Below are 25,602 nucleotides of genomic sequence, written 5' to 3'. Positions count from 1 at the left end.
TGTGGTGCTGGAGAAGACTCTTTTGAGTCCCCTGGACTGCAAGGAGGTCAAATCAGTCAATCCTAAAGGAAATCAACCCGGAGTGCTCATTGGAAGGACAGATCCTGAAGCTGAAGCTCAAATAGTTTGGCCACCTAATGCAAAGAGAAAACTCTCTGGAAAAGACCCTGATGCTGGGAAAGACTGAAGGCAAAAGGAGAATGGGACGGCAGAGGATGAGATGGCTAGATAGTATCACTGATGCAATGAATATGGACTTGAGCACGCTCCGGGAGAGAGGGGAGGACAGGAAGGCCTGGCGTGCTATGGTCCATGGGGTCATGAAGAGTTGGACACGACTGAATGACTGAACAACAACAACAAAAGGACTCCCATTACCAAACAGAACAAATTCCTTCAGATCAGAATTCTATACCCGATTATCAAATTCTCAATTTCCTGGCTTTCTCATCTTTATCCACACTACCACTGAATGTATGCATTATACTTTCCAGCCAGCTTTACAAAACCATAAAGGTACAAACTGAATGGTTAACAGCTTATTAGAATCTACCCAGATCAGAATGCAGATTCACTTAAACAGGAAATAGGCTTATGCGTAACCCCTAAGAGAATGTGGATTCACCGAAGTGCTGCCATTCATCATTCAAAGCCTTGAAACTAAATTACTAAAGCATCAGGACACATAAACCATAGTTTCCTAGAAGCTAATAAGCTATACCTCGTCAACTTTTGTTATTTTTTGGTGTACCAGGTGAACAATTCATACCTAGAATGTGCAAAGCTGCATGTGACCTTGTCGTAAGAGCTTTGGACCCTGTTGGAAGAGCAAGTTCTGGGCTTAGAATACTACAGCGGGATTGCATGTCAGGGGCTGAGGGGAGCCTGGAATCAGCTACAACTGCATTGTAACTCCACAGCTCTCTTGTATTTGGTCGAAACCTGACAAAGAGAAGAGGTGTCAATATAGTTTTGGCTATTGGGCAGTAGAGTGGCGTAATAAATAAATAAATACATGACTTAGAAACAAGAACTATGCAACAGTCATCTTTCCATGCCATTATTATTGAAGACTGATTCAAATGATGGTTTCTTAGCCTAGAGAGCCCCAAAAAGCATGCCCCCCATTCTACAACAAGGGCAATGGATAGACAGGTAGGTCTCATTCAGCCTGTAGTCAAACATAGGAGACAGTTGTGGGGCAGTGAGGTAGCAAAGACATGCTTTCTCTGTGACAATGGCAACTTTATTGAAGCAGAAACTGGTTAAATTATGTAGCTTCAGGAAAATAACATTTTCAATACAAAGCCTGCAATCCTACACACTCTTATCTAGGAATTAGCTGCAATGAACTCAGTAAGACCTACTTTGAGGTAAACATGCAAAGGGCCAAGCTACAAGTCTCTGCAGGCAAGACCCTTTCCTAGTATGTGTACGTGCTGGCCACAGTGAAGGAATTCCGCTGAACTCAAAAGCTAGTGAACCGCTTTCTGTGCCCCACATATGGGCACTAAGGCAAAAGACCATTTGAGAAATAATCACAAATGGGGGTGGGAGCTAAAATTTCAGGCTCTCAGAATATTCTAGGTGTTCTCTCCTATGACCTATCCTCCCACCTCCTACCTTTTATGTTACTCCTCCAATGCCCAGAGCCCTGCTTCCCTACATCCAATAACACCCTCAATTTCCAGTTCCTGCCTCATGTCCCCAGGCGATCACTCCTTTAGCTGCAATTCCTTTTCTCCCCATTCTTCTCCCTTTCACACACCCTTTCTTCTCACTGCCACTCTCTACCTTCCCCTTTACCATGTGCCACTCCTTGTTCTATCTCTTAAGCCTGACAATGTGTAGTATTACCCTTGTATTACCTTCCTTCTAAACAGCAGCGTACCCCCCCCAAGTGTGATTTCAAGAAACACACACTATAGGCATGCATACTCTGTAGTCTGGCTTCTACATTTTCTCCATGCCAATGCTGGCTAACTTTTAAAAATATTAAGCAAAAGAAAGCTAAGATTCAACAGTCCAAGAACAGAAGGCTGCGGTAGAATACCTATTTAATGTTCACAACACTCTTTTCTGAAAGTTCTTTTCTCCCATACATACCATATGTTTTTGTTTCCAGCCACTATCACTAACCAACACTTACCTCCAAACAACATCATAAACAGGATCTAGACATACACCAAATCCTTGAAGGTCCTCCTGTTCAGAGTCATTAAATGTTTTACAGCTTCCATCAACTTTATTTATCAAAAGACACTTAAATGGAGGGGGTTCTGATATAGACGCAGGTACCAAGCCTGAGAAAAATATAAGCAGAATTCATATATTTAGTCCTCATTAATTCCCTTAAGTGGTAACAATACACTGAGATAGAATAATTTTACTTTGTTTTGAGGAAGCCAATGCACCAGCAAAAGCAACTGCAATAGATTGAGATGGAGGTCACTGGAGCCTTGCAATTACAATTAAAGACAAAATGAACCTTGCCTATTATATGTCTGCTAGCAAAGATCTCTGATGTAGCAAGCACATGGGAGTTAATGAGTGCTTCATCAATCCGAAGAAAAGTCTGGTCACCACTTGCTCCAATCCAAGTAGCCTTACGTCCATACTTAGATCCTATGTTAGGCATAGGTGCTGGTTTTGCATTCCAATAAGGAATATCCAAAATGGGCCTGCCAAGTTGCCCTTTCTAAAAATGTAAATTAGAAATGAAAATGGTTAGAAACTCTATTATTACATGAATGAGCATTATCAAACGTTCTCAGCAAACACCAATTGTGGCACTAAGGTGGACAAATGATAAAAATGTGATTTTATCAGATGGATATATAGAAGATTTGTTACATCAACCAATCATGATTCATTTTTTGCACTTTGATGAGTATCAATGACTGGCAGAAAAACTGGGAGTTTATTCATATTAATTATTAGCATTACATTTTTAACTAGTAATGACTGAACTCTACTTGGCTCAATACGGAATGGGCAGTATTTAAGTGAGTTAATTTGGGATTGATTCAGATCAGATCCAAAGTAATACATTTAAGCACAAGAATTCAGATAGGGCCTAGAGCAGCCTCCTGTCCCCACCAGCAAGCCAACCACCACTGATGAGTTTTCCCCATGTCCCTTTCTCACCGAAACTTGGCTGTAGCAGCGGGAAGGAACTGTTCTGGGGCCTTAATCAAGAACCATGGGTCCCTGTCATGGAGAATGGGAACTACATCTCCTATGGTCCTTGGTGGCCCTTGGGCACTGTATGTCAGCTTCTATGGCAGGGGTGGGCAAATCTGTAGGGTCCAGGGGCCAATTTTTGCAACCCAGAACCCACCAGGGATCACCCCCACACACACACTTTCCCTTTAAAACAAGGGGCACAGGGAGCATGTAGTTTACTTAAATGCAAAACTGCACTCCAGACACCCTGGGGGAGTCCAATTTTGCAGTATAACAAGGTGAGCCCTCCCCATGAGCTTTGTTTTCAAGGGAACATGTGTTTTTTCTCACCGCTACCAAATTTGATGGCACAATGGCAATATAGAAGGACGAGGGGACAGCATGTGACCCATGTGTTGCCCACCCCTGTTCTAAGGCCTAACAGAGGCCACCCAATGAAATTCTCCCATGCTGTCATAACCAGGTATATTTGGGTAGGGAAGGAAGGGAGGTGGAATGTGCTGATAAGAATCATGTTAAGCCAAGCCCGCTATAAGCTGGGTCTGAAACTTCGATGGGGTTTGGGCTTGGCTCATAATGGGCTTTGGAAGGGTTTCAAACTGGAGAAATTTGTTTTCAACCCTTCAAATTCCAAACCTAGGTGACATCACTAATTGTAATTATATCCTTTCCCAAGAACAGTAGCTTTAACAAATTCTGAAAAGTATTCTACATGTAACAGTGTAACAGTGTATTTTCAGTGTATTTGAAAAGTAATTAAAAAAATTTCTTACAGAGAAGCTTCCAAATGTGAAGACTTGTCCATCCATTAACAGAATAGCTGTATGATTGCTACCAGCAGTAACTTGTGTGCTAGGTCCTGGTAGTGCCTGTACCAGAGTAGGACATCCCCTAAATCAAAATAAAGCCACCATAAGTTCATCCATTCTTAGGTACACGTTAATACTCCACCATAAACATACAATACGTGCACATGACAGTAATGAATGAAGCTAACATGGTACAGTTAAATCAAGAACATATAACTTCTGATACATATTTGGCAGTTAGAACTGTGCATAATAAAGGAAAGGATATAAACTATTAGATTAGTTAACAGTAGTCATTAGTATATGGTAGTAGGAAAGCACAATTCAACAGTTTGAACGCTATAAAAAATATCCATGTCATTTTCCAGTTATGAGGAATACTCTAACGGTTTTGTCTTGCAAATCTGATCCTTTAATTGACTTACTCTAACTGATTTACTTTCCCATTACTATGGTCTGTGAAGATGTGACATATATTGAACATGGCATGCATACATCCACAACTCAACTACGAGAAAAACCAGATGACTCATTAATTGAGCTTTATTCAATGTCAGCTGTCACACTAACCAGTTCATTAGCCCATTCCAACCTACTCTGCTATTTCAAAGCCTTCACCATCCAAAAAAAAGATGGGTATATCTTTCAGTTATATAAATCTCATAAATACAGAAGCACACATCATATTACTGACTGGTGTATGCTTCATGGTGATGTTCCTTTATAGCTCTATTATAGGTACACTTGCAAACACAAGTAATCTCAGGGTCTATGGTCCAATGGTGAAATAAGAAATAAACTGAGCTGGTTTATTTGAGTTTGTCTGATACATATTCTGGGGTATGTGAAATATTCAGGAGCGTGCAGAGAATCTTACGGGTGCTACCATGAAGATTCTGCCAGCTGTCCTGATGAGATGAATAACCATTCATGCATCTGGCGGAATGCAGACAATTACTGTGAGAAGAAAAGCTATTCAACTACTAAATTAATACATTATTTAATGCTGCAGAAATATGGAATTATTCTGATGGTACAGGCATTTCCTAGAACCTGACAGAGTTTAATAACATCTAGTGGGTCTTCCTATATACCTAGTATCCTAAATATAAATATAGGTTGGCGGGAGAGAGAGCGTATATCTACAGATACAGAAATCATACACACACAAGCTCTGTTTAGGTGTCCTGAACCTGAATAGAGCAAACATGTGAAAAGGAGCACTCCAGCCCCACCAGCCTCTGCTGGTGCTTTTTTCTCTCTAAACGTGTGGTGAGAGACTGTCTAAAGAGGAGAACCTCCTCTATCTGTAGAGGCTCTCTATGTGAGCAAGAATGCTGGAAAATCAGGGTTCTTGCTCATGTGGAGAGCCTCCATGGAAAGAAGAAGCTCTCTTCTTCAGATCGTCACCCTCCACGAGTTGAGGGTGACAAATGCAATGAAGGACGGGCAGGGCTGGAGCACTCCCATTCCTCATGTGTTTGCCATATTCAGGTTCAGAAGGCCTGGATAGGGCTACACACAGAGAGGAATGTGTGTATATCACTCACACAAGGCATCAAAGATTAAAAGCTAAGTCTGATATAACTATTGCTTTGCTATAATTTTCATCCCACACTTCAAGAGTCTCTTCTGGAGCAGAACTCAGCTCTTGTTACCTTCAAAGAGAGTTGTTTAGAGAAATTGGAAAATTAAAATTACTATGTTAATAGAATAAAAAAAAGATGCAACCATTTCACAGTCAAAATATTCATTCATATTAAGACATACCTGGAATTAACATCTCCATGGCCGAGCTGTCCATGCTGCCCATATCCAAATGTGTAAACATCACCATTCTCCATCAGAACAACTAAGGATTAAAACATGATGTTTTAAATGTTTACACTTTTTACAAGATTCCACAGAATGAATTCATTCCAAATGCATCTAGCAAAGACCAACAGGCTAACTTCACAGCTTGTAAGCATTTGATACAAAAATATTTCAGTGGCAGTAGTATCTGGGTCTGTGGACTAAAATGTCCGTTGAAGAACTGTTGGATGGATGCTAGTATGGACAAGTACTGCAAAGGATCAAGGATCATTTTAAGGACTGAAATATGTGTCCTAATTATCTAACATAAGGTATGCAAAGGGCTCCCAAAATCTTCTCTGAGGAAGTATAACGCCCCAAAGCATTTAGAACTAACATTGGGAAAACAAAGGTGACATGACATGAATGCTGTTGTTCTCTACCTGAATGGTGAAATCCACAGCTGACTTGTACTGCTCGGAGCTCACAGTCAAAACGAACTGCCCCAGGTGGATAGGTTGTGATTTTGCTGGCATCTTTTTCACTTCTATCTCCACTTCCATCTACAAATGTAATACATAATTATACCTCATTCTTTTCCTCAATGAGCATCACAGTAAGTGGTCATCTAATCACAAGGGGGGGGGGAGTAATGATCACCATAGTAACTAGAAGGATTACGGAATGCAAAAATAAGGGTGTTTGTTAAAAAAAATTAAATGGTAGATAGAAAAATTGGTTAATTATGAAAAATCTGAGGTACAGTAATTGTCAGATTTTCAGTGACAAACTAATGTTCTGCTAAAACTTTAAAATGTTACAAGGAGCACTCAGCAAGTTTAGCAGACTCCATATTGCTTGAGCTTTAATTCAGCACATACCAAAAAAATTCCAACACGAATTTTTTTTTTAAAGAGCTTAAGAATGATAATGTTGGCAAAAGTTATGTTATTTATATAGTGGAATGATATGTAAACTTATTCCTTGTGTTTAAACTTATTCCTTGTGTTTAGGAAATGCTGCAATTTAAATAGCAAACTATGTGAGAAAAGCATTTGCTTTCTCTTCAATAATATATCATTTACATTATACGTATGTCATGCCAAGTTACAGACTCTAGAACATTTTGTTTAAACAAATATGCAATGGCATCTGACGGGATAAACATTTAATCTGAGTTCTGGAATGACCATACTAATCCAACTGAACTGCAAGTGAGAAGAGGGTCATTACAAATAAGTGCTACACTACAGCATTGTAACTATCAGAATATTATCCAGACTTACAGCATTGTAACTATCCAGAATATTATCACATGTCTTGATTTTTTTAAGGTTTTTTTTTTTAATGGGGACTGGTTTGAGTAAGGCAAAACGAAAATAAAACAAGCAGGCAATATATTTTATCAGAAGTGTAAGTGTGTATGTGTGTGTGTGTGTGTGTGTGTAGAATAAAGCCTGAATACATCTGTCAAGTGCTTGCTAAAAAAACCTTAAAGAAATCAGATAGTGCTAAGAAAGGTTTTTCAAGGTCAATGGATGGGTCTTTATATACCCCATGGTTACAATTGTTTTATTCTCTCCATGACCCATTCTCCCAAGGCATTCCCTCAATTCTTTGTCACAGAGGGAGCAATCTTATAGCTCCTAGACATTGTCTGAGGAGCCATAGAGTACTGGGGATTCCCCCCTTAGAAGGGGAAGTTGGAGAGCAGACCCCCCTCCTCACCCTCGCACAGCCGGCATGGAAAGAACGGCGCTGGCTGCCCTCCAAGGTCAGAAAAGTGACCTTGGACAGGGGGAAAAGGGGGTGTTTTGGTGGGCGGGGAGGGGAGGAGACCAGAGATGCCAGGATACGAGCTATCCTGAGGCCTCTCTAGCCTCCTTTCCTCCTCCTCTGAAGCGCTGTTGCTAGATGGGCAAAAAAACCTGTCCAGCGAAAAATGCAGGGTGTGAGGACAGGGAGGCAAAGATTGCCTCTGCTGCTCCTCCTGCCCTGAAGTGGATGATTGGAAGCCTCCAAATTCAGGGGTTTCCGATCATCAAGGGCAATATCCTACCATCAAGGGTGCAATCCTAATACACCTTAATAAAACATATCCACAAAACCCAATGTGCAAGCAAATATTTGCAGGTATACTGATTTATTCCTGGCATACAGAAGGGGAAGAAATGGAAGCAGTGACAGATCTTTCTTGGGCTCCACAGACAGTGACTGTAGCCATGAAATTAAAAGACGCTTGCTCCTTTAGAGGAAAGCTATGGCAAACCTAGACAGCATAGTAAGAAGCAGAGACATCACCTTGCCGACAAAGGTCCGTCTAATCAAAGCTATGGTTTTCCCAGTAGTAATGTATGGCTGTGGGAGCTGGACTATAAGGCTGAGCGCCGAAGAATTGATGCCTTCGAACTGTGGTGCTGGAGAAGACTCTTACGAGTCCCCTGGACTACAAGGAGGTCAAATCAGTCCATCCTAAAGGAAATCAACCCCCTGACTGCCCATTGGAAGGACAGATACTGAAGCTGAAGCTCAAATATTTTGGCCACCTAATGCGAAGAGAAAACTCCCTGGAAAAGACCCTGATGCTGGGAAAGATTGAAGGCGAAAGGAGAAGGGGACGGCAGAGGATGAGATGGCTAGATAGCATCACCGATGCAATGAATATGAACTTGAGCATGCTCCGGGAGAGAGCGGAGGACTGGAAGGCCTGGCCTGCTATGGTCCATGGGGTCACGAAGAGTCAGATGTGACTTAACGACTGAACAATAACAATACTGATTTATATAATCTATCTCAAGCACAGAAATTGGGGCTTTTTACTGAATGACTGGAACTTCCTAGCACAGAATATACACAACTCCAAATATAGAAAGGTCTGACAGTAATAGGGAATATTTAACACCAACACACAAAATTCAAGCAACTTTTTATTCTAAATGAATTGTTTTAAAATGACAATTACATGCTCTCAGAGGGCTGTGAGGATGAAGGCAGCTGAAAAAATGCTGCCAATGTCTAGTCATGAAAGCTAGTAGAAAACTGCATGAGGGAAACTGCAGAAAGGGTGAAAAGTAGTATTGGCCCTTAATTTGTTACATCCCATTGCTGATACTTCCAGTATTAATTTCATACAGGGGCAAATAAGGCATAAATAGCATGAAACAAGAATTCCTAGCTAATTAACATTTCAGGACAGACAAGATCAAATACAGCAAGATCAATGCACCGTAAAAATGCTTCACAGCTCAATAATTGTAGTTTTGCAGCTCAAAATTACAACTTTCACAACCCAGGCCCATGTTAATCTAGAGGTAGGGAATGCAATGTTTTATAGCCTTTAAGTAAGAAGTAAATCATTAAAGAAGCCTGTACAAGGGACTGGGTCCAGGCTCATGTGGGGCTTCAAAATTTCAGCGTTCTTAGAGATGTATGCCTATATTTTATTTAGTGGAAAAATGTTTGACACACCTGGCTGTTTACAGTAATTTTCTCCAGGGTTTGCCAAACTGTCTCTTCATAGTGAAAGAGGAGGGAAGAGGATAGAAAGGAGAAGAATACTCAAAATGGTGTACTAGTGGATAGAGAAGTGGACATGGGCAGAGAAAATCTGGTTCAAATCTTATCTTCAGCCATGAAGCTTTGCTGTAGAGATGTATGTAATCCTGGAGCTTCAACTGACTCCAGGTATAGCCAATAGTAAATGGCTATTTAAGAAATACTACTAGACTAGTACCTATAACTAGTCTGACACTAACCTCTTACTCTTCCCCATTTGCAACATTGCTTTGTTTTTAGTTAAATTTAGGAAGCACAAAACATCTCATATTGGACTGACAATGGTGATTCTCATTTTAAAGTGGTTCACAGTGTGGGGATTTCTTATTTTCTTTGGACTTGCAAAAATGCACTAGCCACCTCTAACTGCAGCTGGATGAAATCATTCAGCACTATAATACTTAAGTAGATTTACCTACATATAAAAATCCTTCTAAAAGATGTACTATTTAAACTTGCATTCCACTTCAAGGAAAAGTTTAGATCAACAGACAAGACTTTATTTATCAAGTAAAGTACAGACACCAAGACAGAAGTCCTAGCATGCCAATTTCCACCCCCAAACTTAGGAACACAGTAATCTGATTTATACAGACAAATATAAGGCAGAGATAAGGCGGAGCAGGGGAGGAGGCTGCCGGACGACACATAGGATGTGTCGTACCAGAATTTTCGCCTTCCCAGCCCTGGAATGCCCTGTTTTGGCCACTCCGCGCTTCTCTTTGGAGTGCAGAGTTGCTCCACGCTGCCTGAGAGGCAGCGCAGAAGGGGGGGGGGTCGATTCTCTGGGAACCAACCTCGACATGCAGGTGCCAAGGTAGGTTCCCAGAAAACCAGATATCCTAGGGCCGTCTAGCCACTGACTAGTGGCCACAGGATTGCTCCCTTAATTGCTTAAATGCTGAGTCTAGAACTACAAAATAGGTTAAAAACGGAAGCAAATGCTTATTTATGAAATATAGTGTGGAAGGCATAGCATTCAAGCTGACTATTCAACATTGGTTTTTATACTACAGTTAACTAATACAATTAGTTAATATGTTAAACACATAACCATGCTTTTATTGAAACCAGTTTCAAATCTACATGAGTGCCCTTTATATTTTGAAGGAAACTGCATGTTTTACATTACAGAAGACAATAATCTAATATAATCCCACCATTAGTTGAATTATGCAGATTTCAATATTTTCACATTTCAAAATACATTAAGCTAAGTTTTATGAAGTTACAAAATTTACATTCAGTAAGTTTTACAAAGCCTATAATTTCTTCAAAGATCAAGATGTTCAGATCAATTGATACAAGACAATTTTGCTGATTCTATCAATCACTATCACCATGTAAATTCAGAACGGCATTCTATTCTGCCACTATGCCTCTGCTAGTTCTGTTGTGCTAATGATTGGTTCTGCTGGCACAAGAGGAACTAGCGGTTCCTGAAAAAAACACCCGGAAATGAGTGGAAACACTCATTTCCAGAATAGGACAGGTCAGTAAAGCCCCCTTCTGTGAGCTAGTTCCTGTTGCACTAGCAGTCAGTTCCACTAATGCAGGGGCAGTGTAGAATATTCCCCTCAGTTGTTACAATTTAAGAACAGTTTTCTTTACAGCTCCATGCCTTTATTCAGCAGTTTAAAAATGCCTTTCTTTTTACCCTGGAATGATGCACATGTCTGGTACAATTGAAGACTAATGAAATTACTGACATATTCCACTACTTCACTATTTTTGTCCTTAATGACTTGTGAATCTTTCTCATTTTAGTTGGGTTTCTAAAAAAGATAGCACATACTAAAAATAGGGTTGCACATACAAAAATAATGTTGCCAATAATGCCTCATTTCCTCACTGTCATGAATAAACACAGGTCTGAGCAGCAGTTTTCTGCCTCTCCATCCCTCCAAAAACTTAAATGTATTTGGCATTGTGATGCTTTTGTAACAAATGCTTCCAGAGGCATTTGTTAATGGCAGGCACTCTAAATCAGTGGGATACAGCATGACTGAATCCCTTAACCTGTATGGAGATTGTGTGAATACCTTTGGCAGGGCCAAATGGACAAGAAGTATCAGTTTGACGTGTTTAGTGAATGTCTGCTGAATCTTTACACGTGCTGAGCATATGTTCAGACATTACTCCCCATGCCCAGCTCTATGTGTGCTAAGATCAGCTTCCTTCCCAGTTCTTGCCTACTCCCTATTGTCATCCATATATAGGAAGTAGCATTTGAACCAGGATACCACATGGATGTTTCAACAAAGGAAATATCCCTTGTCCTAAATATTGAAACCACATAACATGAATTCAACATCTATGCCCCATGTTCAAATAACACGCAGGGGCTATTATATTAAAATAGGAAATAATGTGGAACATCAGCCCCTTTTTTCTTAAAATATGCAAGACTTGGAGGAGGCCTGTCCTCTCCTACAGTTATTAAAATGTTACAGCTAAAGATTCCAAATAAAGCTGGCAAGTAAGTATTCCTTACAGACTTGACCTGATCTGTCTAGATCAGGTGTAAGCAGTGTAGGCCCCTGAGCCATATCCAGCCTGCCAAGGCTTTCTTTGGCATTGCCATCGTGTGTTCTCTTGCAACTCTGAGCGTTCTAAATGAAAATAGGTTTTAAAGTGAAAAGCATTAGTAGACCACAATTGGCACATGGGCTTTACGCTGCCTATCCTTGATCAGGAAAAGTTAATTTCCATTATCCCATCACAATACAAGACAACCCATCAAGCGGGCTGTAATAATGCTTTTTGTGAAGGTATGCAGAGTACAGTGCTGTACTTTTGCATACGTGCTGTAAAGCAGCGACAGAAAATCTGTGGTCATCCAGCTATTGTTGGACTACAATTCCATCAACCCCAGCCAACATGGCCAGTTGTTGGGGATTGTGAGAGTTATAGTCCAACAACATCTGGAGAGCCATCAGTTCCCACTTCTGCTGTAGGGAATTGTTTTAATGTCCAAGTTTAATATTTTAACAGTATAGTTGCTTTGTACTCTGCACATATATTAAAATGTATTTAAACAAGGAAATTTGGGCCACACACAGTTTACTGTATTACAAAATAAGATGGGCATCTTCTAAATTCACACAGTCACACTTCGATCTCTTACAACTAAAGTCACTTAATAAGAAAATCTAATTTTTACACAGTAATCTACTCTATTTACTAAAAGCTTTTTGAAAAAAATGTCATTCTTGTTTTAACAGATGTGAGATATGATTGTAACTATAGTGGGAGATTCTAACATTATTACTTAGTATATTTAGGGTTGTTACCTTTTATGCTCTAGCCCAGCAGTGGGCAATGCGTTGCCTTCCAGATGTTTTGGCCTACAACTCCCATCAGCCCTAGCCAGCATCACCAATGGCGAGAGATCTTGGGAGTTGTGGGACAGAACATCTGGAGGGCCACGCATTGCCCACCCCTGCTCTAGTCAAGGCTACAACTATTCGTGTTGCTATCTGTCTTTTTAGATATGCAAAATGTCTAGGGTTCCTAACTCCAAACCACAAAGGGGTTCTGTGCCAGAAGGAGGTTTAGTAGCTAGGCCTCCTCCTACAGTACAGCAATGAACAAAAAGTCACACCTGATGAATTTCTGCATGACAAGGAACTACTAAAAGCATACGTAGTCAGAAGAGAATACCAGCTTCCCATCCAGAGACCTGAGAGTTGCTGTCAGCTTTAGGATTTCCAAGAATACATAAACAAAGAGTATTTTATATCCAGCCAGCGTTATCACCTCTGCTATTAGAAATAATTATTTCACTATCCTTCCTCTCATTTTGTATTAAGAAAACCCCCCCAATGTAATCATGACATGCATTAAAGGAAAATTAAAACAAAAGTAATGTACATTTTCATACATTTCTACTGGTAAAGCAGCCCAATATTGAAAATGTGTTTTATTTCTCCTCAGGTTACAGAAGATTAGTCAGAAGAGACTATTGGTTTTGTGCACGACTCTTAATACCCAATGGATGGAGAGAAAAAACTTGAAGGATAGGTGTAAGTCAACCCCAGTCAATAAGGAAGACCAAATACCTTTATGCTTGTCCCGCTTATGCTTTAGCTGTGCTGGATGGGGTCTTATTCTGGCTAGAGCCTGCTCTCGATGGTTCATAAAAATAGGACCAGGAAATACAAAGGGGCCTGAGGAGAAAATTTTTGGCACATGCATAGGAATGCTCACAAAATGGAAACAGTGTGTTCAACAAAAAAATTAAATTAAAAGCATGAAAAATGATGCAATAGTCAATTGTCAATATTTCACACTTTTGGAACAGACACTAAACTATACTTAGAATCTGAGTACATTTGAATTATCTTACATAATTACACAAGAACAAAAATTGTTGGTATTATACTGGATGAAAACTGGAGCTCAATTTCCTCCCCAAATCAGTCTGCTCTCTTATTAATAAAACCAGTACATACCAAACTTAAATGGACAAACTACTTTAAACATGAAGAATGACCAGGTAGCACATGCCTACATGCAGTGGAGGATCAGGATCACACTGGAGCTGCCTGACATGCATTTGTCATCAAACCAGAATATGGGCCTACAGACAGGGTTATCTATCACGCAATCTGGTCTACGTGCACAGACTCCTATTCTAAGATGACACCCATTATGTGGTCATCACACAAGTCTGGAGGTGAGGCAGGCAACAGAATGGGGTCGGTCTCAGTCCCTCATCTGTATATAGGCCCTCATCGATCTGCCTAGCACAACATGACCCTGATAGACCCTGATACAAGTATATTGTGGGCATAAGACTATGTACTCAACAAAAAAGGCAGTCTCCAATTAAATCTTACATGCAGGCTGCAGTGTGAAAAAACTTAGTCTAATATCTACATGATTACTGATTTAATCACAACAGCAATACCAAATGTGGAGGCTGATTCATAGGACCTTTCTGAATGAATAGCTGAAGGAACATTACAGGAGGCAGTGTGATCAAGCAATTACTTGTCTGCTCTTGTGAGAAAGTCAAAACTGTTCATCAAGCCAAAATGAAACAAATAACTTTTTTACATACACACTGAAAAATAAGCCAATCCGTCCACCCAATACAGCACTGGATAACCACATTAGTAGCACCAGTTTTGTGTATGGAACTCAATGCCTTTTTAGTCATGTCAGCCCATGAGGTGGGGCTTAGGAATGGTGAGACACTGTCTTCCTTCCTTGCTCCAAAACACCAGCCATCTGCAAAGAGTGAGCGCATCTAAGAGAGCAAATCACACCACATGCATTAGAGCAATGCTCCCCAGTGCACAGCCTGCAAAGACCTTGAATAGTACCTGCAAGGCTGACTACACCCAGCCCAAACCCCCAAATTGATAACTTTTTAAAATAAAAACGTTTGGGGGGAAAACACAATTTACCTTGCCTCAGGCTTTTCCTCACTGCTGCTGATCAGTTGTCCAGTGGTCAGAAAAGTAGGAAAGACTGACTTCCTGGCCCTGCCCATAATCCACTCTCTCTTCTGCTGCATATCCTGCCTCTCCTACCAAACTCTTTTCCAGCCATAATCTTGCTGTTTTTCAGCTTTCCAGCCCCTACACTCATGCTTTTTCAGCTTTCCCAGACCCTAAACTTGTTGCTTCTTTCCCTGCCAGTCCCAAACCTTACTCTTTTTCACCCCTTCACAGGTAGGGGCCCTGAAAGCGGCCAAGGAGGCAGAAGTCCCAGACAGAGGTGAAAAGGTACAGAGCATCTAAGGCCAATGAAGAACTGTGAGAGAACCTTTTCTTTCCTTTGGGGTGGGGGCTTGGAGCTTGAGAAACAGAGGGGTGGATGGGATGAGCAGAGGAATTCTATGTAAATCTTTTCAGAAATATGTTCTGCTGAGTTCAATGGGACTTTCATCTAAGTGTGAGTAGCACTGCAACATTGGAAAGGAAGGGCAGGAGGGATAGATGAAAGCAGGAAGCATGACAGAGAGAGAGAGAGAGCGAGAGAGAGAGAGAGAGAGAGAGAGAGAGAGAGGGAGAGAGAGAGAGTGTGTGTAAGCATTAGATGGATGCTCTGACAAGAAATGAATTGTCTCTTAGCCTCACAGATTCGTCTTCTGGGTACAGCATCGTGTTAAGTGGGATCAAATACGTGGTTTGGTATTTGGGTCTCAGACTCAATCTCTGCCTTGTACTCAGTTTTGTGGGCAAGTTACTTGCCCTTTATGACTTGGCAAGGCCTCATGGCAGCCATTTTGGGACTCACCACGATCCCATGGTAGCCATTTTGTGGCACTACCCACAACAGTTTCTCAAATTTCCAAATGTGCCTATGGGCCCCAAAAGGTTGCCTAAGAGAGATAATTTTGAGTCAGATCCCTTCTAGCTTATGCCATAATAGATGTCAGCTTCAAGGTGCCACATGACCTGTGTTCTATGATTGAGTGCATCAAGGAATATTAAGTTATGTAAAAGTTAATGTATTTATTTCATATGAAATTTTAAACTTCCTGATCACAAACATTATTGAAGAACAGTGGAAACGGTGTCTCAAAAGAGATAGAATAACTTTCCCAGGACATGCTCTCTCAGCTCTCATGCATTTTTTTAAAAACTTGATAAAAACTGTGGCATAACCCCTCCTTTGAACCTTTTCAACTGCTTTTAGGATTTAAAAAATCAAAGAGGGTCACTGCTAGTGGGATGAACAATAGTGATAAACAATGCAGGTGGGGTTTCAACTGAGAAGATCACCATCACCAAAAATAATCATGGAACCACATCCTATGCCAGAAGTAGGAAATAATGGCTCTGTACTGTACAATGGCTTGTTTTTACTCTGTAAGTGTTAAACCTTGGATACCTATTTCATGGTAATCCCTTATACAGACTTCAAGACCTTACTTTCTTAGGGTTTGAATACATCTGCCTGTTCTAAAACATTTGAACTACAATGCCTCCAAATAATTCCAAATTTTTAATTAGTTATCTGTAGAGTTAGAGAGTGTTTCACCTTAAAATGGGTTAAAATACACAAATCTTCAGGGGCAAAAGTTGCAAGACAGATACACTTGAATAATGCTAATTTAGAAAGCTGGAACAAAAGTAAAACTAAGGAATGTGGAATATTGTGATGTGTCAAACGATTTGCATTAGTAACCTTGCTGTCTCTGCAGATGACTATAAGCTCTTTCTGCTTGACAAATTATTTAGAATTTAACACTTGTATTTCAGTGCACCATAAGTATTGCTGAAAGTGCCATATGACCTTCGTTACACCCGTCTGTTCTGCCAGCATCACACATGACATGCTTAATCCCTTCCCTAAATACAGGATGAATACAAGCAACTGGAAATCAAAGTAGATGACGCTGCACACATTAAAAACAGAAGAATAACTTAACATAGGAGTGGGCAAATTGAGGTTGTCCATATGTTTCGGCCTACAACTCCCTTCAGCCCCAGCCACCACAGTGAATGGTGAGGGATCATGGGAGTTGTAGGCCAAAACATCTGGAGGGCCAAACGTTGTCCACCCCTGCCCTAAAACAGACTTGAGAGGTTTTCTCCCTTTGTCTCCTTAGATTTTTCTTCAGTTACTCTAAGCACCTTTCCCCATACAAGTGTAAGCTACTTCATAATTCACTGAGTCTCATCTGATCGTATCATCAGTTGATTCTGTGGCTTCCACTACCATTTTTGATAATGCCTGTCTGGGTCCTCATCTTGCCAGTCATTTACCAAAGCCATAATGATCAATCTTATAACTATCTTTATCTGATGTCACTGCACATCTGACCTCAGATCTTATTTCAGGCATGGGCAACTGTATGGCTCTGGGGGCCAGTTTTGGACACACAACTTCCGTGGGCCAAACTCCTGCTTGTGCCCCTGCCGTGGTGGCAAAAGAAGTTGGTAGTTTGCTGCCAAAATTCACAGCAAACCGCAACAGAGTAATTAGGTCAAATTTTGCTTGTCCTCAAGCTCAACTTGACCTTTTTACTACTCCATTATGACTTTTTTAAATGCTGCAAATTTTGCATGTGCAGCAGGGACCACATGCAGCCCACGCATTGCCCACCCTTCTTATTTGATCTCTTTATCAATTCAGCAGAAACCTATGTTTACATTTGCCCTGTTGCTGATGTGGCCACATTTTGTTGCCTGTTGTCCAACACTCTGACCCATACAACACTACTAAGTACACTAGTATTGCACATTCTTAAACTCCCATTCGACCATGAAACCCAGATATTGGAGTTTGTCACAATTCTGAAGCAAGAATTCTAAGACTACCAAACTTCAAGGATTGTTACAACAACTCTGTCTATCCAACCAGAGTTCTGGATGCTTCTCCATTTTCTCAACAGAAAAAAACATCAAGGTCCGGATTATGAAAACGACCAATTCAGAGATCCTTCACTTATTCCACTGCTGATTATCCATCAAGCTCCCTGGCAGTCTCAGTGCAGAATTTGCTGACCTGTAGGTGGCTTGAGACACCCGCTATTCTGTTGCTTTTTAAGATGACAGTGGAATTTCAAGGTGTGTGACAATGTAGCGAGACAGGTTTTTCCAAGAAACACTTGTTGTTAAAAGTTGCAATTTCATACATTTACTCATGACAATTCCCTTCCAATAATATCACTGTGACACAACATTATGCAAAGGAATGTGCACCTGGAACAACATAGCAGATCTAAGTTAGATCTCACAGCACTTATTAATGATTTCATAGTGTCTACTTCTCCAAAGTGAAATAAAAAGGAATTTTTAAAATTCCAAGTGCATGCTAAGTCAAATTTGAAGAGCATGGACAAAAGAACATTATTTGCCCAGTACGAAATCCCCAAAGTTAGTCCTTATCTTTCATATCTTTTAAACAGACTCCATACCTACAGCGCATCTTGCAAGTTTCATGCTGGAAAATGATGAATTCTGCTAATTAGTCTGAATAGACTAATCAGCATCAATTTCGGGTCACTACATTCCTCTTTGCTACTCAAATTGAGCTGCTCAAGATTTCAAATGTGACCATCTCCCCAATATTGTCAGTACAAAAAGGTAGTAGCAATATAGAAGCTGTCAGATCCAAAGATGAGTTCAGGCTTCATGAACTAAGTCATAAAGTAAGTCAGATTACCAACTTATTTTGTAAAATTTACATCTAGACAATCTCAAATGAGACTGTACCAGCCCCTGACCTAAATTCATAAAAACTAGAATCTACCTTCAAATCAGCTATTCATAATAATCTGATATATATTCAAAAGTCGATATAAAAAGCAAAGGCTGAACTGCTCCACTACATTTTAAAAGAAAAAAAAACCCACTTACAAGCACAGGGACATAACACAATTGGCCCAGTAGGCATGTACTTTGTAGCCTGCTAGCTATAATCAAGAATAATAATGCAGCATGAAAAGCCATTCTGAGAAAATCTCAGGACAAGTTTCAAAGATCTGAGATATTTTATGCTCAGTATTATTCTCTTTAACATACAAATGGCACATCTGTAAGTAAAGAAATCATACATTTGCCTAGAGGGAAAGCAAACTATCTTTCATGTAGGCACTGGTCCCTTGTATCATGAGGTGAGCACAAAACCCACCATCTCTGTCTTTAAATCATTCTTCCATTTGCCAAACTCATGAACCCACTGTAGTTTGACTAGTGTGCCTTTTGTTTAAAAAACACAACAAAATCCCAATTAGTTTCAGAATTCAATGAAGCCCTAAGAGCTGTAAGTGGTTAATAAACTCTTGAACAAATCACATCAGTATTTAAAGTAGACTGAAAGCAACATGTTCTCTTGAAAAAAAAGGAAATTCCAAATTCATCCAGTAGCCCTGGAGGACTGATTTAGCCATTTCTGCTTTCCTGAGCCACAAATATTTATAATCGGGGGGGGGGGGGGGGGCAAGGCCCCTAGTCCCTCTTCCCCATAGAAGCCCCAAAAAGCAGTAACAAAAACAGACAGCACTTCCTAAGCATATTTTTCAGAATGTATATGTTGATCTCTGTATAAGAGTTTCCCAGAACAATGTTTATTCACCTAGTCTGACTTTATAGAAGGCAAAAAAAACCCCAAATCTTGCTAACCTCTCCCTTCCTCCAGTCTGTGCCTTCTGTTCACGCGTTGCCGCTTTTCTTCTTGCCGTAACTGGAGATGTTCCTCAATGTTAACTCCAGGCACAGGGACCGCTGCATCAAATAGACAAAGAATAGTCAACTTTCAAAGGGGGCTGCAGCATTGTGGGGAAATCAACAGGGGCTGCCTTGCACAAGTAGAAGTGTCTTTATCATTACACAAAACATCTCTGGATCCAAGCCAGTACATTTAATGCCTGACAAACATGATCTTAACAGTTATGTCCTGTGAGAAAAAGAAGGGTTACTTATTCTTTATATAACCTTGGAATCACGAAGACCTAGGTGACCACCTTAGGAAGGGAAGGGAACACATTCTTCCAAACACATTCTTCCCTTAGGAAGGAAAGAATGTGTTTGGCCACAGCATGAAGAACTTCATCAGGAGGGCTTTAAACTGAATCCTATGGGGAAGGGAGATGTAAAGTTGGGGGTAACAATGGACGAAGGTCATGCACCGCAACGGAGAGAACAGCTCTAATAGTGCCCAGTAATAGTCTTCAGACACATGTAGGAAGAAAGCCAGACTATGAAGCACATGGTCTTCGATGTCTATATACTAATGCCCAGCGTATGGGAAACAAACAGAATGAACTTGAACTCTTAATACAAGAGGGAAATTATGACTTGATAGGTAAACTGAGACTTGGTGGGATGACTCCCATGACTGGAATACTGCAGTTGAAGGATATAACTTGTTCAAAAAGAACAGGAGGAACAGAAAGGGAGGTGGGTTGCACTGTATGTGAAAAATACATATCTCTACACAGAAATACAGGAGGATGAGCTTGGTAGCCCCATCGAGAGCATCTGGATCAAAATAAATGGAGCAAAGAATAAAAGGAACCTGGTGGACGGAGTCTACTACCGGCCACCCAATCAAGGAGAGGACGAGGATGAAACTTTTGAAAAGCAACTAGCCAATGTTTCAAGGAAGCATGATGTAGTAGTAATGGGGAGCTTCAATTTCCCCGATATTGTTGGGAGACAAATTCTGCAAAACATGGCCCCTCCAGGAAATTCCTGACTTGTGTGGAGGATAACTTCCTCCTACAGAAGGTAGAGGAAGGAACTAGAGGATCAGCTATCCTTGACTTGATCCTAACCAACAGAGATGACTTAGTGGATAAAGTAGCAGTTACAGGAACTCTGGGGGAAAGCGACCATGTTGTACTTGAGTTCTTGGTTCTAAGCGAAGCAAAAACCGAGTGTAGTAAAATGCGCACCCTGGATTTTAGGAAAGCTGATTTTAATAAACTCAGAACAATGATAAGTAAGGTCCCATGGCAAGCGACTCTAATGAGAAAAGGAGTCCAAGATGGGTGGGAGCTTTTAAAAAAGGAAATTCTCAAGGCACAATCACAAACAATTCCAACAAGAAGAAAAGTTGGAAGACAACAGAAGAAACCTATGTGGCTTCACAAAAAGCTAAGGGATGACCTGAAAACAAAAAAGGACACATCTAGGAAGTGGAAAGAAGGCCAAGTAACAAAGGAAGAGTACAGGCAGGTAGCACAGAATTGCAGGGATGGTGTCAGGAAGGCTAAAGCTGAGAACGAGCTGAGGTTAGCGAGGGATGCTAAAAACAACAAAAAGGCTTTCTTCAGCTACGTGCATAGTAAAAGACAGAGGAAAGGAATGGTTGTTCAGCTATTAAATAAGGATGGCAAAATGATAACAGATGACAAAGAAAAGGCAGAGGTGCTCAATTCCTACTTTGGCTCAGTCTCCTCCCAAAAGAGGGTCTATGACCCCCCTGGCAAAGGTGAAGTACAGGCTGAAGGGGTAGGATTGAAGCTTGAGATCGATAGGCATATGGTCAAGGAACACCTCATTACTTTGAATGAGTTCAAATCTCCAGGGCCAGATGAACTGCATCTTAGAGTAATAAAGGAACTGGCAGAAGAACTCTCAGAACCACTGCCTATTCTCTTTGAGAAATCATGGAGGACGGGGGAAGTGCCAGATGACTGGAGGAGGGCTAATGTTGTCCCTATCTTCAAAAAGGGTAAAAAGGAGGAACCTGGGAAGTACAGACCAATCAGTCTGACATCAATCCCTGGGAAAATCCTGGAACAGATTATAAAGCAATCAGTCTGTAAGCACCTTGAAAACAATGCAGTGATTACTCGAAGCCAACATGGATTTGTCAAGAACAAATCCTGCCAGATGAATCTGATCTCATTTTTTGATCAAGTAACCTCCCTTGTGGACTGTGGGAATGCTGTAGACATAATATACCTCGACTTCAGCAAAGCTTTTGACAAAGTGCCCCATGATATCCTGATGAGCAAACTAGCTCAAAGTGGGCTAGATGAAACAATGATCCGGTGGATCCACAGTTGGCTACAGAATCGGACTCAAAGAGTGCTGATCAATGGGACCTTCTCAAACTGGGGAGAGGTAACGAGTGGGGTACTGCAGGGCTCAGTCCTGGGCCCAGTGCTCTTCAACATTTTTATTAATGACTTGGAGGAGGAGGTGCAGGGAATGCTGATCAAATTTGCAGATGACACAAAAGTGGGTGGGATAGCTAATACCCTGGAAGACAGAAACAAAATTCAAAGTGATCTGGATAGACTGGAGCACTGGGCAGAAAACAACAGAATAACATTTAATAGGGATAAATGCCAAGTTCTGCACCTAGGAAAAAGAAACCAAATGCACAGTTACAAGATGGGGGATACGTGGCTCAACAACACTACAAGCGAGAAGGATCTTGGAATTGTTGTCGATCACAAGCTGACTATGAGCCAACAATGTGATGTGGCTGCAAAAAAGGCAAATGCCATTTTGGGCTGCATTAATAGAAGCATAGCTTCCAAATCCCGGGAAGTCCTAGTTCCCCTCTACTCGGCACTGGTTAGGCCTCATCTGGAGTACTGTGTCCAGTTCTGGGCACCACACTTTAAGAAGGATGCAGACAAACTGGAGAGGGTTCAGAGGAGGGCAACAAAGATGATCAGGGGACTGGAAACAAAGTCCTATGAAGAGAGACTGAAAGAACTGGGCATGTTTAGCCTTGAAAAGAGAAGACTGAGGGGAGATACGATAGCGCTCTTCAAGTACTTGAAAGACTGTCAAAGAGAGGAAGGCCAGCATCTCTTTTCGATAACGCCAGAGTGCAGGACACGGAATCAAGTTACAGGAAGCCAGATTCTGGCTAAACATCAGGAAAAACTTCCTGACCGTTAGAGCAATACGGCAATGGAACCAATTACCTAGGGAGGTGGTGGGCTGTCCCACACTGGAAGCCTTCAAGACGAGGCTGGACAGTCAGGGATGCTCTGACTGGGATTCCTGCATTGAACAGGGGGTTGGACTCGATGGCCTTGTAGGCCCCTTCCAACCCTACTATTCTATGATTCTATGATTCCCCTATATACACCAAATCAACCCCTGTGATCTTCTGAGGAGGCGTATATTGGTTTTTATATTGTATTTTATGTGTTTCTATGTACACCGCTTGGAGATCCTGGGATGTTAAGCAGTATAGGAGCTTAAATGAATGAATAAATAAATGTAACAGTCTCCCCGCCCCCACTTTTTTTCCATCTTAAGATCTTCTACTGAAGCCCATCTCCAATTGCCTTCTCTATCAGAAGTGATTATTCAACCTCAAGGGAGAGGGCTTTTTCAGTGGTAGTGCCTTAGCTTTGGATTGCCCTCCCTAATGAGGCTCTCCTGCTGCCTGCATTGCAATCATTTCACTGCCAGGCATTGTCTTATAACTGCTATCTGTTGCCATCATTCTTATATATATTAAATTATTTATACATTTTGTTGAACACTGCCCCAGAATCTGAACTGGATAAAGGATGGTATAAAAATGTTTTAAATAAATAAATACCCAAAGCTGTTTTAAATCAGTTTCCTCTAAGTTAGCAAATATACATAAACAGTCATTGAAAGTATATGAATACCCACAGGTAAAGGTAAAGGTGTCCCCAACCAGTCGTGTCCGACTCTAGGGGGTGTGCTCATCTCCATTTCTAAGCCGTAGAGCCAGCGCTGTCCGAAGACACTTCCGTGGTCATGTGGCCGGCATGACTGAACACCGAGGTGCACGGAACGCTGTTACCTTTCCCGCCGAAGCAGTACCTATTTATCTACATGCAATTTCTTGTTTTCGAACTGCTAGGTTGGCAGGAGCTGGGACTGAAGACGGGAGCTCACTCCGTCACGCAGCACTCGGGTCTCGAACTGCTGTCCTGCCGACCTTCCAGTCTGCAGTTCAGCGTCTTAACCACTAAGCCACTGCAGCCCCTGTTATGAACACCCATAACTTCTACTAATTCATTGGTATACAAATTAATGCAACACAGTAGGAAAAGAAATGAGGATGGTGTGATCTTGCCACAATCCACAAATAATACCTCCTAGAGGAACCTCACAGTACTGCACTGCCAAACATTAAAGCAAGGTTCATCTTCTCCCATTTGGGGACAAGAAATAGAATAAGTTTTTATTACATTATTACCATCAAAAGTAGAAGAATGAAAAATACATTTTGGATAAATGAATGGAAGAAAATTAATGGATTACGAGTTTCTTGTTGCTCCTCCCCCCAATAGTTGCCAGTGACCCCCCAAAAGACTCTCTGGAGTGTCGGTGGACCTTCATCAACAATGAGGGATGGAGGTCTGCCCACGTTTAGGCAATTCCCCCTCCTCCAGCAGTCTACCATCTGCCACAGTCCAGGAGGAGCCCCCAGTTCTCCACAGAGGTTTTTTGGGGGTGCAAGCAACTGTGGGGGGAGGAGCAAGTGGGAAACCTTCCTTCCGTGAACTTACTTCCATTCACTTATCTTAGGTTCCAATCCTTCATATTTAAACAGAAAGAAAAAAGTGAGACTTAGCAATGCAGCTGTCAGGAGCACCCTAGCGGCTTCTTTCAGTACACTCCAATAGCCAACTCAAGACACAGATGAAAGGATTCTTTTCAAGGCTTTAATCCTTTTACAACTTAATGACTCTTTCAGATGCTAATCACCAGCGACTAAGCAATGAACAGCAGAGTAGCCTATGCTCCAGATTAGGCAGTTGGTCCCTGTTTGAAGGAGAATCACTTGCAGACCCTGAACTTATGGGCTAGAGAGAGTTCCTCCCTCTTTCCCTTGGTCCACGGGACGCGACCGTTGCTTGCGTGCCAAACGGGCGCTACGCCTTCTTTCCGCACCCTCCATCGCTCGTCGCTCTCTGCGTCGAGCGTCTAGCAAGCCCCCCTCCTGCACTCTCTCACTGCCAGGGTCACTATCTATCTCAGGAATGCTGGCAGGAGGAATCTCTGCTAGCTGCTGTGCCTGTGAGGGATGAGTGGGCTCCTCTGCCACAGATTGCTGTTCCTCCTCAGAATCAGAACTATTCTGGGGTTCTATGGGCTCAGTTTCCACCCTGACATCATCCCCGCTCCCATGAGGACCCCCTCATGCTCCTCCCCTGGGGCCCCGGGTTTGTGGGGGTACAGCTGGTGGAAGCCCCTCAGCAGCAACGGAGCATGCACATTTTCCGCGGGTTCCCAGGATCGCTCATCTGGCCCATACCCCTTCCAGTCCACTAGATATTGCAGGCGGCCGCGAGAAAGGCGGGAGTCCAGAATCTCCGCGACCTCAAACTCCTCCTCCCTCTCCACCAGCACTGGCAGCGGGGGGGAGCCAACTGAAAGATGAGGGTCGCCAGAGCCAGGGGGGACAGCAAGGACCGATGAAAAACACGATGGATCTTCATGGAGGGGGGGGAGAGCCAGGAGAAAAGCAACAGGGTTAATCTGGGCCGTAATCTGGAAAGGCCCCGTGCGGCGAGGTGCGAGCTTCCTTGCGGGCAAGTGAGAGGGGAGGTATTGGGTGGACAACCAAACCCAGTCCCCCAGTTGCAGAGACGGACCCGGCTGGCAACGCCAGTCCGCAGAGGCCTTGTAGGCTGTCTTGGCTTGCTCGAGGGAGTCCTGTAAGAGGTGGTGTACTGCTCACAACTCCTCTAAAAAGTCATGGGCCGCCGGCACCGAAGAGGGAGCTAGGGTGGACGGGAAAGCCTCGGGGTGGTAACCAAAATTGGCAATAAATGGAGTTTGGCGGGTGGAAGCATGGCAGGCATTGTTATAAGCAAATTCTGCGAGAGGCAGCAAGG

At 41.9% G+C, this 25,602-nt stretch overlaps 1 protein-coding gene across 20 annotated transcripts in view; it reads right to left on the bottom strand.

The window, feature by feature from the left end:
• MYCBP2 (MYC binding protein 2) overlaps positions 1–25,602 on the bottom strand; it is a 198,523-nt gene that overhangs the window by 114,807 nt on the left and 58,114 nt on the right. For 17 of the 20 annotated variants that reach the window (XR_014789262.1, XR_014789263.1, XM_084844798.1 and 14 more), the window contains 8 exons: positions 19,430–19,531; positions 13,406–13,513; positions 6,233–6,352; positions 5,766–5,847; positions 3,960–4,077; positions 2,494–2,698; positions 2,150–2,303; positions 770–942 (listed from right to left, as the gene is read on the bottom strand). Coding sequence is in view for 18 of the 20 variants with exons in the window: in XM_084844798.1 (XP_084700924.1) it covers positions 770–942; positions 2,150–2,303; positions 2,494–2,698; positions 3,960–4,077; positions 5,766–5,847; positions 6,233–6,352; positions 13,406–13,513; positions 19,430–19,531 (1,062 nt within the window). In the remaining 2 variants the exon portion in view is untranslated. The remainder of the gene's footprint in view (positions 1–769; positions 943–2,149; positions 2,304–2,493; positions 2,699–3,959; positions 4,078–5,765; positions 5,848–6,232; positions 6,353–13,405; positions 13,514–19,429; positions 19,532–25,602) is intronic. The other 3 variants (XM_084844799.1, XM_084844785.1, XM_084844791.1) reach the window with 1 other exon arrangement.

Source organism: Heloderma suspectum, chromosome 3 (genome assembly GCF_057233095.1).
Source record: "Heloderma suspectum isolate Gila_16-S chromosome 3, 16-S_ref, whole genome shotgun sequence".
Lineage (NCBI taxonomy): Eukaryota > Metazoa > Chordata > Lepidosauria > Squamata > Helodermatidae > Heloderma > Heloderma suspectum.
This window is presented reverse-complemented; position numbering and strand designations above follow the sequence as displayed.